This window comes from Cryptomeria japonica, chromosome 11, assembly GCF_030272615.1.
Source record: "Cryptomeria japonica chromosome 11, Sugi_1.0, whole genome shotgun sequence".
Taxonomy (NCBI): domain Eukaryota; kingdom Viridiplantae; phylum Streptophyta; class Pinopsida; order Cupressales; family Cupressaceae; genus Cryptomeria; species Cryptomeria japonica.
The window spans coordinates 713690856-713704367 of NC_081415.1; the positions used below are offsets into that span (position 1 = coordinate 713690856).

General features: G+C 37.7%; 1 protein-coding gene across 3 annotated transcripts; it reads right to left on the minus strand.

Moving 5' to 3' along the window:
• Positions 1–2958: 2958 nt before the first annotated feature.
• Positions 2959–11956, minus strand: LOC131061321 (BEL1-like homeodomain protein 1). Of its 3 annotated transcripts, XM_057994950.2 has the most exons (6): positions 10936–11956; positions 9861–10739; positions 5538–7329; positions 4657–5033; positions 4418–4478; positions 2959–4307 (listed from the first exon to the last, which is right to left on the minus strand). In XM_057994950.2, the coding sequence occupies exons 3-6, from the start codon at positions 6714–6716 to the stop codon at positions 3414–3416; spliced, it is 2511 nt and encodes an 836-aa protein (XP_057850933.1). In that variant the 5' UTR covers positions 6717–7329; positions 9861–10739; positions 10936–11956; the 3' UTR covers positions 2959–3413. The 3 variants fall into 3 exon arrangements, with proteins under 3 accessions (XP_057850933.1, XP_057850935.1, XP_057850932.1); XM_057994952.2 differs by lacking the exon at positions 9861–10739 and having other exon boundaries at positions 5538–7324; XM_057994949.2 differs by lacking the exon at positions 9861–10739.
• Between the last annotated feature and the right edge of the window lie 1556 nt (positions 11957–13512).

The following is a 13512-nucleotide window of genomic DNA, read 5'->3' on the forward strand; positions in this document are numbered from 1 at the left end:
ATCAAAGGGTGACACATCATTGTGCTTTTACCCGATACAAATTTTTAGTGTCTACATTCATTCATACATCATAAGACAAAATCATTATACTTATATCAATTTACATAATTCTTTCATGGCAAAAGTATAGTTATACACATCAAATATGCTTAGTTGCTACACTTGTATCTGTAAATTTTGCTATATCTATCTTTATCTTATTCTCCTTTCTTCTATATTCCCATCCTACTATATTTGCAATATAATATGTTACTAATATATCTCATCCATATGTAGGGATATTCTCTTAAACTCATTCTTATCTATCTTTCTCAAGTTGGAGGTCTACAAGGTGTTTGCCATAGCCACAAACCTACTTTCTATGACATGTGGTGACATCTAGCTTGCCTTGTTATGTGGGGGAGTAATCCTACAAGACTTTGCATTTAGCACCCTAGTGGATTTTCAACAGTGTTCTCCACAAGGTTGTCATTTTGGGTTTTCAACATATCGAGAAGAGATCTAACCACCCTTTTAAGTTTCCAACTAAATTGATCAAGTCATGTGTTTGTTCTATAACCACTTGGATTATCCCTTGGCTTAAACTATGTCTCATCCTTCAATGATGCTAGATGTTGTGCTTCCACAAAGAAGATCTTCAACATAAAAAGTGCTTTAAGTGTCATACATCACATTTGTCCACATTCTAGCAATCTGCTAGCAAAACTTCACAAAGTGTGCAAAAACTTCATGTTTAGAAGGGTACAATATTCTTGTATTTGCTACTTCATCTATTTGGACTTATTCTCTACTGGATGTCACACATACAACCTGATTCAGCATAAGTTCTCTCAACAATAGTCAGTGTGTAAGCCTCTAAGAAATAGGGATCAACTATTTTAACCTCCTTAAGAACGTTTGTCAATTGTGAAAAATGAATATTTAGTACCATAGTGAGTGAGTTCATCCATTAAGTGGTCTTCAAACACAATTCATTTAGTAGATAAATTTGAACTGTTGTCTCTAAGAGCCATCCAGATCATTCATTACATTAGAGGATGCTAAAGCTTAGAGAATTTGACTCTCTAGATTATCAATCGAGTCTTCTTAGTAGTTTGCAAAAAGTTGACAACGTACCAATATAGGTGGATGTGTTGTTGCATGTGCACACAAGATGCATTTGTTTGATTAATTCCTTATGACCATTCCTCCATTTTTATTGCATGTGTAAACACATTTGTTTGATTAGTTCCTTATGACCATTTCTCCATTTTTGTTGCATATGTACTCAAGATGCATTTGTTTGATTAGTTCCTTAGGACCATTTCTCCATTTTTGTTGCATCGTACCTAGTTTCCCTGTCATTATCTTTAATAATCTACTCCCTCTTTTCTTGCTCCCAACTTCCTATCTATCCCAATAACCCCTAGGTAGTTGGTTCCAATGTCTCAATTACCCCTTTAAAAGAGCGATACTTGTATCTATGGTACCTGTTGTTATATCAAGTTAGTCATTGTATCCATATCTCCTCTGCCGATGGACATCTTCCTAGAGAAAACTTCTGCCACTACTTTCCAATGCTTATTTACTCTCCATCATCTAAATTGACGTAATTCGTCTCAAATCTACTCATGGTTCTGCTAGTGTGTTAATAATAATGTTTAATATATTATTAACATCACCATTGAAGTAATCAATCTTCGCTTTTGCCACATGTTCTTTTATCTTCTCCAATGGAGCATTAAGCTGTTGACCTGCCCGAGTCATCAATAACTAACATGCAATACACTACTCATCCTAGCTTGTCATTTGTAGATTAAAGCAATGAACATACAAATAACTAAGCTAATAACTCCACGTGCAAAGGTTGGCTACCATATTTCACACTCTCGACTATTCAGATAGTGTTAAATAAAAAAGAGACAATCTAAGGTACATGCAGTAGCGAATCTTTGTATCTCCTCCAAAATGCTCTATGAAAGAAAGTGAGAACGTTGATGTAGGAGTGTGCCTGCACAATCAACTAGACCTCTACTTAAGAACAGCAAAAATAAATGACAGCAACATGTAATAAAATATAGTGATAAGTAGATATCTTGGTAAGATCTAAGGTAATGCAATGTTATGGAAAATGGAGAACTGAGATGCTTATATAAGCAACAGTAAGCCCACACTAGCAATTAATGGTCATTGGAAAATTAAGCAATTGTCTCCAGTCATACATGAAATAATGCAGCAATGCTGTACGCTTTTAGAAATGCTACAGATTTCCCAGAAAAGCAGCAGCTGAGCTGCGAATGGGCCTCAAAGATCGTGAAAAAGACTTCTAAGTCTCAAATGAGTCAAACAAGGAACATAAGGGTGACCTTCGCACAAAACCAGAACACAACCGTTCAAGAGAAATTGGCATTACACCAACAAGATGAAATTTAAGATGAGATGTAAAAAGTGAGAGAATGTAGAATGTGGGTATTGGGGGGGGGGGTGTGGATGGGTGCCACATGTTAAAGTGCTTGTCTTTTACTATCAGTTACATTCAAACCTAGATAATATCTAAAGAGTAATTTGAACATTGCAATATATTTGCAATCACAACTTACCACTTATAGTTTAAGTTCCACTAGTACCAAAATGCACAGGTGCATCAGTTACATAAGAAGACTGTATAGGCAGCGAACCTGATTTTGGTCACTACTCACAAGCAAGTTGTAGTCATTATGGCACCTATGACAGAACATAGATAATACTACCGACTTACCACATAAGCATACTTCAGTGCCCCTCTAGACTTGAAACTCAACGATCAACACATAGATAAGATTGATTACTCAGATTTATTGGATAAAAATGCATAACCATATAAAAAAATATATCCATGGCGTGCTGCTTACTATTACTAATCTGTAATCAAGCAAAACAAGTTGAAAGCAAAATTATATGTAGTATGACAGTTAATTTCCATCACCAAAGAATCAGTAATTGCACAATTCTAAATAGAAAATATTTATTCATAACATGTTAATCTTTGACAGCAGCAGACATGCAATACAACTTTGCATATTTTAATATTTTTACATGAGGTATCATTCTGAGAGGAGCGCTCCCTGGGAAATGAGATTATTTACAAATTTCATAATGAAAGGCATCTTTATATCAATTGCAAAGATTGCTCAAGCAACCAGTACTCTTTCTTTCATTATACAGTAGGCCTCCAGTTATTCTCTCCATGTCAAGAAGAAAAAAAGAAGCCTCGAAATAATATGGTTTCCCTACAATTTATGGCTTATACAGAAATCTGACACCACTAACAGCAGAAGTAAATAAAATATAAGTTACAACTTTCCTAAAGGATACAAGGGAAGTGAAAATGAGTGTATAGAATAGTTAAGCTAAGCAAGCTATACTAGTTTTGTATACAGCATACCTATTCTGGCCTAGGCAACATAGTCGCGCATTAATTGAGCTGCAAAGCGCTTTCGGTTCTGCATATTCTCATAAGCATTTCCAGGATGAGCAGTTGAAGTTTCAATGTTGCAATAATCACTAGAATCATTACCAAGATCATGCCTTCTGCCTGGTGCTAGACCATGGCTAGGTATGTAACTCTGCTGTGTTCCAGATAATGATAGGCCATCAGTGTGCTGTAGCCCCAAAGTGAGTGACACACCACTACTTCCAGAAAATCTTGGAGTGAATGACTCTTGTCCATATCTGCTCAAATCAGCAAGCTGATATGACCCAAAGCTTCCAGTATTGTCTGGATGAACCATGGCATTATGAACAAGGCTGTAATCTTCAGTGTTCTGCCTGTCATCATTGAATTTGTTATTATCCCCGAACTCTCCACTGTTTGTATCTTCTGATTTCAAATCAACATCAATGCTCATGTTTGGGGACAAAAGGGATGCAGACTCTTGAGTTCCATTCCTGGGCTTTTTAAGCTGCCCTTGCCTGATACTATCATTTTCAACTTCATGAAACACTTGTCCATCTGATGTTCCACTAATGCCAAAGGATTGGTTTCTGCCATTCATCAAATTGGAGGTGTTATCAGATTTCAAAGCACCAAGAGTTTTTTGGTCATTGCCTGCATCCAGTGTATTATTATCAAGCTTTGTGGATTTTCCAAGTTTCTGCTCAATCCCATTACCACTGTTCCCAACAGATCCAGCCTTTGATGCTGCTTCTTCTTTCTTTTCACCACTTTCCTTGCTCATTTTTTCATCTGAACCACGCTCTGGATCTGACTCTTTTATTTCCTCCATGTACATTTCTTCTACCATAGGCTTCCAAAGGCGGACACGTGCATTTATGAACCAATTTGAGACCTGTATTAGTAACACATAATTACAGATTGTGTTAATATAATATATATTAAAAATTGGCTTCATTAAATAATTTCTCAGATGAAGTGAAGAATGGGGTCTTCCAATGATACCTGGCTTCTGGTAAGACCAGTCTGTCTTGCAAGCATAATTTTGTCAGCATCTTTTGGATACCTAAAACACAAAAGTAACAAATTAGATACAAATTAGCAAATGCATTTAAATGTGGAAGGGTAATCACGAGTTACAACAACCACAATAGATAAAATCATGATACAGATTCCTCAGCTGTTCACTGATTGAATAGCACAGAAAGGAAATTATGGTCTCATAATTCAAGTTGATTACTTACGGATGAAGGAAATGTTCAAATAACCAAGCCCGTAACACTGAAACAGATCGCTCTGGAAGCCCTCTCTGCGGCCTCCAGGCATGTTGTTGAATCATTCCCAATTGTTGAAGGGCACGTTGCTGTCGCAGCTGCTGGTCTACAAATCGAAGACGAGATGTTTCACCTTTTCCAGTTCCAGTTGAGTCTTCCTCTCCCAAACTTTTGCTGGTTGACCGAATTTGTCCACTGATTGCATCTCTTAAACACCGAAAATGTCTTGATATTGTTTGCAGGGCAAGAGCTGTGTATGTCTTGGCAGCTCCGTGCCCTGCTGCAGCTTCAAATGATGCAACTACAATCTGCATCTGATGATAGTATTGTCTGTATCTCTGGTCAACCTGAATTGCAAGCAAACCCAAAAAGGAAAAAGGGATTATTACACATCAGTAATGCATAATGTATATACACAAATGAGCATACAGAGCCCTTTAAAAATATATATTGTACTGAAACATCACAGCCACAAACCCATATGAGCATACAGAGCCCTTCAAAATAAAATATTGTACTGACACATCACAGCCACAAACCCATACCCAAATCTGATTTGTTAAACAAAAATAAGACCCCAAAGAAAAAGATAGAGCTTCATTCAAAATCACTTAAGATTTTAAAATAAATCTACAATATACAAATTATTATTTTAGGCTTTCCAATCCCATTTTCCATTTTTACCTTAATGTTTGTTTAACTTTGTAAACTCTTTCCTTTACATCACCGGTGCTCAAATTCATCCAAAAGATGTAGTCTTGTATACATACTTTAAAACTGACAATTACTGCATAGGATAGTTTTTTGCCATTAACAATTTTGACAAAAAAATGAACAAAATAATAGTTTACCTCATCCAACATGGCCAACAGCTTTGCCTTTTTCATTTGAAGCTCTTGTCTTTCTGCTGGGGATAGCTCAGGGCCACGATCATTTTTCTCTTGGGCTGAAGTTGAAGGCCATGTAGATGCAGCAGTTGCCCCATCCTTTCCACCACCTTCATTGCCACTATTCTCTTTATTAGCCATTGTGCCAATCCATGATTGTGACTTCTGATGTTTGGCCGAGTCAGGTTTAATTCCCTTGCCAACATTGACAACTTCATCCAGTAACTGCTGTGCTGCTTTAAGATATTTTGAGCCTATTAGAATGTTTGGAAGTCCTGCAGCTCCAGCGGTGCTGGAATCCAGTTGCATCTGTTTGCCAAGTCCAGGTCCATGCAAAGTGCTTGAAAACCCGGGGCTGGAAAACCCAGCTCCTAGCATTCCATCTCTTGAGGATGCTCGAAAAGGAGCAAGATTCCCTCCTGCCCATTTGTTTGTGCTTCTATCACCCCTGCTCATGTTCTCTTCTGAAGTTGCAGAAAGGCTGCCCGGGCAGTTTATGTCTGAGTCAGTAGGATGGTTTTGAAAAGAGGACAGTTGCACAGTTGATGGCTGTTGAGGTGAAAGGCTAAGTGAAAGTCCCTGTCCATGGCCAGTGGAACCATGTGAATGCTCTAACTGTAAGCTTAGTCCACTTTGAAGTATTCCTGTTTGCTGTTCTTGGATGGAAGATGAAGGTGCTCGCCTCACCCCTAACTGGGAAATCTCCGCAACTGACTGATGGCTCAGACTTCCAGAATTGTTCAATTGTCCAGATAGTGACTGATTACTACCCGATGCATCTGCTGCCTGCATAAATGTCAACTCATTTGCTCCATTCTGCCAAACATTGTAAGGATGACCTCCCATTCGTGATGCAAACAAATTTGGGCTGACATCCTGTGGAGCTGTAGGAGAATTCCCCATCATCCCCACAGAAGTACGCTGTGAAAGTGGAGCAGTGGGCAGTGGGATCCCAATGAAATGCTGAGAGTGTTGCCCACCAGCCAGATTATTAGTTTGCAATGCATTTCCTACTGAGTGATTTAGAAGAACCATGTTCCCAGGAGTAGCTGCATCTGTATAACCTGCATAACCTGGGTTCATTAAGTAAAGGGTCTGCATATTATCAGCTTGAATATTTGCGCCTGGAAAATAGGTTGCCATTGTTTGAACTTAGCTTCTTAGCCAAGCTGTATCTGTTGAAAACTTTTTGCTTGGGCCAACCCACACAGGTAGAGGGTCAATGAATGTCACTGCAGAAATCCCATTTCATGTCTTTGCCAGTACAGTCAGTAGGCTGGTTAGAGTTGCAAGTTGACTTTTTTTAGAATGAAAGCTTGGTATAGAGCAGGAATCCTGTAGCACAAGCAGTGCTAAGAAAAATAGCCAATATTTTTCCTGCTGGGGATGAATTGTAATGATAGAAGGTATCAAATGGATGCCATTTACAGGATGAACTCACTTCTAACTTGGGTATTTTGTACTGGATAGTCTATCCAATTTCATTTGGGAGGATAAACATATTTGACTGTCTGGATTTAAACTATGATTCATATACCAGTTACTGAGAAGAGGGTCAGTCAGATCCTAGAATTCTTAGTTTATGATGATGTATTCCCCAGGCAATATGAATCCACTTTCAATTCAGACTTATGCAAGGAATTGACCAGAGGCGTTCAAGCTTGAAACAGTGCATCACTCTGCCACTCCTTTGTTTTTCCTTTGTTTTTTTTTAGGCAAGTCAAAGTCAGAGAATCAAGACCTAATATTTCCTGTTCTGCAATGAAAAAAGACACATAGATTAGACCATGTATAATTTAAGGTGTTTATTCATTGACTGTGGGTGACATGTAACATTTAAGTTATAATGATCTTGCCTAAACAAATTTAATCATTTCTTTTACAATCAAGCAGGGGTGTAATGAATCTTTGATATGAAGAAACCTTTCCATGCACTTATAATTAATCTTCAAACGGCTGTATTTGCCAACAATATAAATCAAGGCCACAACATCAGTGCACTATGTTAAACCACGAAACAAGTCTACCAAAACTCTGAAAAAAGTCACGAAGCAATTGCACATAGGCCTGCTTCCCAATAAAAGATCAAGCAAAAGCAATGCAAAACTTTTAAAACCAATCACCAAATGAAATTTTGCTGGTTGCTACTAAACAGTAATGAAAATTATTTTTCAATGTACACACAATGTCTATCTATTCAAGGAAAAGGTCCATTTGATTTCAAAATTTTAAAAGTTAAGCAAAAAACACAGGAGATAAGGATGGGAAGGCTGGTATGATTTTTTCCTGCTAATATGATGCAGCTTTTGAAAGCTATTGACAAAAGAAACTGGATTTTACAACTGCTTGCAGTAATCAACAAATATCATCACCAAATACCCATATCCAATAGCCACAAACACACAAAAAACTTTAAAAAACAGAGCTTTGACTGAAGCTATTGGAAGCAACAATATAAGCATATGAATTAAAGTCCCACTCTGGAGAATGAGATCTCAATTTTCTGCATTTCATTCAATTTTAGTATAATTGATGCACTCGATCTCAGAACATAAGAAATTGTTTGCAGATCAAGATTACACGAATCACTCTATGATGAATATATTCTTCTCTGATTCCAATGGCTCCAACAAATACACATGTAAAATCACTATTTCATCGTTGAAGGAACTAATATTTTTAGGTTCCTAAAACTTATTCGCATATCTGTTTCTCAAAATTGGCTTGTTTTCCAGTTCCAGAGTTTTTTGTGCAAGAACATTTGACAAGAGTTTGAGAAAAAATATTAGTACAGACTCTTAATAGAAATTAAATTAAAGTTTGTTTAGTATTTTATACGTGACTGTTTAATGAGGTCCTGCTTCCACTTGTGTTTATTTTTCTGGATAACATCTCAATATTTCACTCATTATTTTAAATGCAATGAATGTTTCTACACAAGAACTTTTGGTCTGAAGATCCCAAACATGGCGATAGTTTTTGCAGATTAACCCCCTCTTATGAATAGCTCTGTTTATTGTTTATAATACAATGAGTATTTCTGCAAAAGAAATTCTGGTCTGTACATCCCAAACAAATAACAATTTTGCTGCTTCAGATCATAAAATATACAACAGAAATTAGAGAAAGCCTACAGACTTTGGCAGTAGCACCCTTCAATATAAGAAAATTGAAATTTTCTAATAAAAGAGGATGATGTTTTTCCCATCCATTGCTGTTAGATGCATAACATACTCTGTCATAGAACCCAGAAGAAACAAATGATTAAGTTTCTGATGAAAAAATTGGGTTGTAATTCAAATAATCAGTTACATATCTTAATTCTTAAATATTGGGGTTGGGGAACTTTCAACATCTACAGATTATTACTACTTTGAATTACTTCTAATAGTACCTGTTTGATCAATTCATTCTTTTCGCACAGGATAGCTATTGCAAATTTTCGCTAACCCTTTATCCTAAATTTATATATTTGACAATTTTTGCTCTGCATTTTGCAGCCTCCTGTATCACAACAGGCTCTCTGCATCATCAACATGTGAATTGCAACTCCAAAGCTTTGAGTTGTCTACTATTTGTTCTTCAATCTATGGTTGCTTCCTTTCCTGGAGATATTTCTTTTACCTTACTGAACAAGTCTGGTATTTAGTAGAGAAAACCATTCATATATGAGCAAATACACTAATATATGAGAGAAATCTGATAGAATTGACATTCATATATGAGCGAATAAACTAATGCATATATTTTCCAATCTTTCTTTTATGCCGAGGCTGTGACAGAACTACCTATCTCTTGTAAGCATCCTACAGTGAGTTATCTTGGCATCATTTCAGAATAACCTATTTGACTAAATCTAAGAGTTCAAGGTTCATAACATTACCACAATAATGTTTAAATGGAAGACTGCAAGACAGTTATGTCAGGACTTATCTTGGCCTAAACATCTCAGCTAGGTGCTACAACGCTGCTGCCAAGCGATAACTACTAGGAATCATTCAAGGTGGTTAAATAAAACATAGAAGCGTGAAGCCAAGCAATACACTTATTATACTTATCTCTTGCTCATGCACATGACTTGTCTAAATCTTTAGTAGATCCACTATATCTCATTCTTAGTAGATCCACTGTATCTCCAATATCATTTTGGGATGCCAATAATCAAAGAATCTCTTTCTTTCTTAAAAAGGGGAAATAGACAGCAGAAGCATCGACTTCAATTTAACACACTGAAAAATTTAAAATTGAAGTGATATAATTAAACTCACGAACAAACAGTTATTTTACCAAATGGCATATTCCAGATTAGTATTTCAATATGCAGTAGCCTGGAAACTATGTTACCCAGTTCCACTTTCTACAAGCAGTAAGGGCCCTTGCTCTTCAGGTACTTCTCTCCAAACCCTCGTAGCAGTGCACCCGAAAACATAAAAATCCTTAGTTTCAATTGGGTGTAACCTAAATCTGAGAAAAGGGCTCTCCAGAAACTGCTACAGTTGACGTTCGAGGAATCCGACATCACCATCTTGGGTAAAATTGAGGGTTTGAAAATCTGACCAACTTCTTAGGCGGCAACCTGTGCTATAATCAGAAACATGGGGGAGAATGATATTGTTCAGTGCTCACCATGAACCCAAGGCGGGCTGCGTAACACAAGGTTTCCCCCAATGGCACGCTGAACCTGCACGGTTTTCCATACCCAAGAACAGTCAGAAACACAGACAAACCTGTTGTTCATATGGCAATGCCTTGATGGATTGTTGGGAATTGAACCCCCGACGACACTGGGGTTTGTCCTGTTTCCCGTTGGAGGGTCAAGCCACACTCCATCAAATCTCAAACAGAAAGCAGTCACTCTACACTCCATCGAAGCTGGAACATCAAGGCCATCAATCCACAGCCCATCAAGTCTCGAATGTAAGGCGGGCATGTAGTTGAAGAGGGTCGTGAACGCACACGCCTAGGTTCAAGTCCTAACTAGTCCATAGCTTTCTCACAAACTCTCTATCTCTCTCTATCTCTCGTCTTCTGAAACTGGACGACATCCTTACTGAACCTGACCCATGCAAAGTAGTAGTAGTAGTTGCTTTCTTAAGAGGGCTGTCGGAACCCTTACGGACGGTCATATGGAGAACATGGGGATTTCAGTCACGAATTGAGGGTACGCTACAAGCATCCAGATTATCCAAAGGTCAGTAAATTAGAGCTAAAGAGGGCAGAGAATCTGGTAGCGTTACAGCAGAGAGCAGGCACGTGAGAACAAGAGACAAGATTTATGAGGCCACCAAAAGAAACAAAGAAAGAAAAACGCTTTCAGTATAACATAGACAAGAAAGATAGAAAGGGCAAAGAGAGTAAGTACCTTAGGCTTGAATCATGCTTGTCTCAGTCCTCCTGGCTGCGTGAGTGTGATTTGAGACAGCTGCGATGTAGATGTAAAATGTAGATTTAGACATGGATTGTGAACACAATATAAAAATATTTATATATTGCGCACACGCCGGCTGAAACTGTCAGCCTTCCTTTCTAGTTGACGACGACAATCCCAACATCCGCTGAGCAGAGCAGCACAAGAAGAAAGGAAGGAGGAGCACAAGAGGAGGAGGAGAAGAAGAAAGCCCGAAAGAAAAGAGGAGATAATATATAAAAATCCAACAAGATACAAATAATTTATTTTTATGGCTTAAGCCCAGAGAGGGTATATTAAAAGCAAAAAGGCTGGCTCTTCTCCCTCTAGTTGGAACAACAAAACAGATCCTTGCGCATGATGTTGTTGGGTGCTTTTGCTATCTGTCAGACTAGAATTGTGCACTGTAGGACTCGCTCCCGCAAAAGCTCTCCCTACTTAAAATCTATAATTTTTTTTCCCCTTTAAAGACGGTACCATGTTGTCCTTTTCTGATTGATCACAGAGCAGCAAGCGCAGGCATCAAGAAACCTGATTGATTTTCGTGATTTGACTCTTTCTCATTATTAGTGGATGTTGTCGGATTGTTTTGCGTTAATGCTGCAGGGAAGCAAACGAATTGAAACCAAACCAAATCGAATGAATGAGAGAATTGAAATACCCCCTCTCTCTCTCTCTAATCCTCTGTCAGACGAGACGAAGAGAGAATATGGCTGAGAGGCTGCTGTGTGTCAGTCACTAGAGATTGCTACCACTCATGACAGAAGGAGAAAAAAAAAAAGAAAAGAAAAACAATTAAAAAGAAAAGGAATGAAATGGGCGTCTGAGGAAACGTCTATTTCTCTGCGCGTTCCATCATCGTAGCCGAATTTTCATTCATTTACATCACCACAACAAAGATTAAATCACCCATCTATCCATCCATCTATATGAGGAAGACGATGAAGAAAGAAATGTATAAAGGAAGAAAAAGTTTTGTCGATTTGTGACCACCACAACACAACCACCATTTTTCTTCTTCCCAGGGGCCCCCCTTTCCTCCATCTTTTACCGCCTTTCTCCCCCGCCCAACTTGCCGACATACTGTGCTCTTCCCCCCTCCTTCAATTGACGAACATTTTTTCCCTCTGCTAGCCTCCATTTTGTACGTCAATGACGTCTGCATGCGACTGACTGGCCCAGCCGGTCGCTTTTGCAAGTCACTGTGCTTGCCGTGTAATCTTTCAGTATTGATTCGGACGGATTTACGCCGCTTATTTTATTGCAGCCGTCATTTTCAGGTGGAGGAAAACACTGTAGCATCCTTTTCATCTACCGTCGGTTTGGATTCCTTCATTCTTTTCACAGTACACAAGGAAAACGAGAAGAAGAAGAGAAGAAGCATTTTTCTTCCTATATTTATTTTTTTCATTTTTATTATTAGATTCTATTGTTAGGAGTTTGGCAGGAGTCCCACAATTCAACGTTTTTCCTACTTTATCATAATTACACTCACACCTACTCCATTATTTTATTTGGATTTTCGGGGCTCTTTTCCACATTGCCTAGAAGGGCGTGCATTGCATAGAGTGGAAAAACTAGTACCTTTTTTCGCCCTTTTTTTATCTTCTTTTCACTTATTAGCACCAAGCCTAAATATTTTTATCATTATTTTTTTTGTTTCTCTGACTCACTATTGTTTTTTTTTAATTCTAATTTCACTTGAGACATGATTGAAATTGAATAATTACTTACAGTTATACGTGTTCACAAGATTTGGCCATTAACAAATCCAAACTTGACTTCGTCGCCCCAAACAGGGACATTATGCAATCACAACCAAAAAATATATATATATAAGTAATAATAATAATAATAAATTGGCTATCATGAACATGAACAATTACATAATTGACTCATTCACTCTCACACCACACGTATCCATATATATTCATTTCAATTTCAATATCAATATCAATATCAAATAAAACTTTGGGTATTGGCTATAAAAATGTCTGAGTTTTCAACACTGAGTATTGGAACGCACATCTCATTTCATGGTACAAAATTAGTACTTGTCTTAGATGAAAGCATTGAGGACTCCTATTTTTGGAGCATGGTAAACATCCAAGTGAAGAAAGTAACACCCACTTCCTCCTTAGGACGTAATAATATTTCTTTCACTCAATCTATCTAGATTGTGATGTGTTTGATGGTCCAAGCCTTTTTTTTCAAGCCACCTAGCACGTGTGATTTTGATTTCAATGCCCATGCTAGTGTCACAAGGACTTTCCTCCTCAATCATCTATTAAGTGGTGTATCTTTCCATCATCCATTTTCTTGAATAATGTTTTATATTGGCGTGAGTTTTTCATATAGTCTAGGGAAAGCGTATCATTAGTCGTTATCGCTGATTTTGCACACCCACAGATTCTAAACGGTACATTGGATTTTGACATTTTTTTATTGTTTCTGTGTGCAACTTAACTACTTATAGCTATTGTTTTGGCTTCTGGGTGATGCACATTGTGGGATCCGTTATACGTGCAAGAG

Bases quoted from the DNA above. Each gene is read 5' to 3' on its own strand.
- LOC131061321 (XM_057994952.2), bottom strand. From the start codon at position 6,716: ATGGCAACCTATTTTCCAGGCGCAAATATTCAAGCTGATAATATGCAG. The intron at 5,034-5,537 runs GTAAACTATTAT...CTTGCAATTCAG, and splicing joins TGTTGGCCATGTTGGATGAG to GTTGACCAGAGATACAGACA. The intron at 4,308-4,417 runs GTATCATTGGAA...TTACTAATACAG, and splicing joins CTGGTCTTACCAGAAGCCAG to GTCTCAAATTGGTTCATAAA.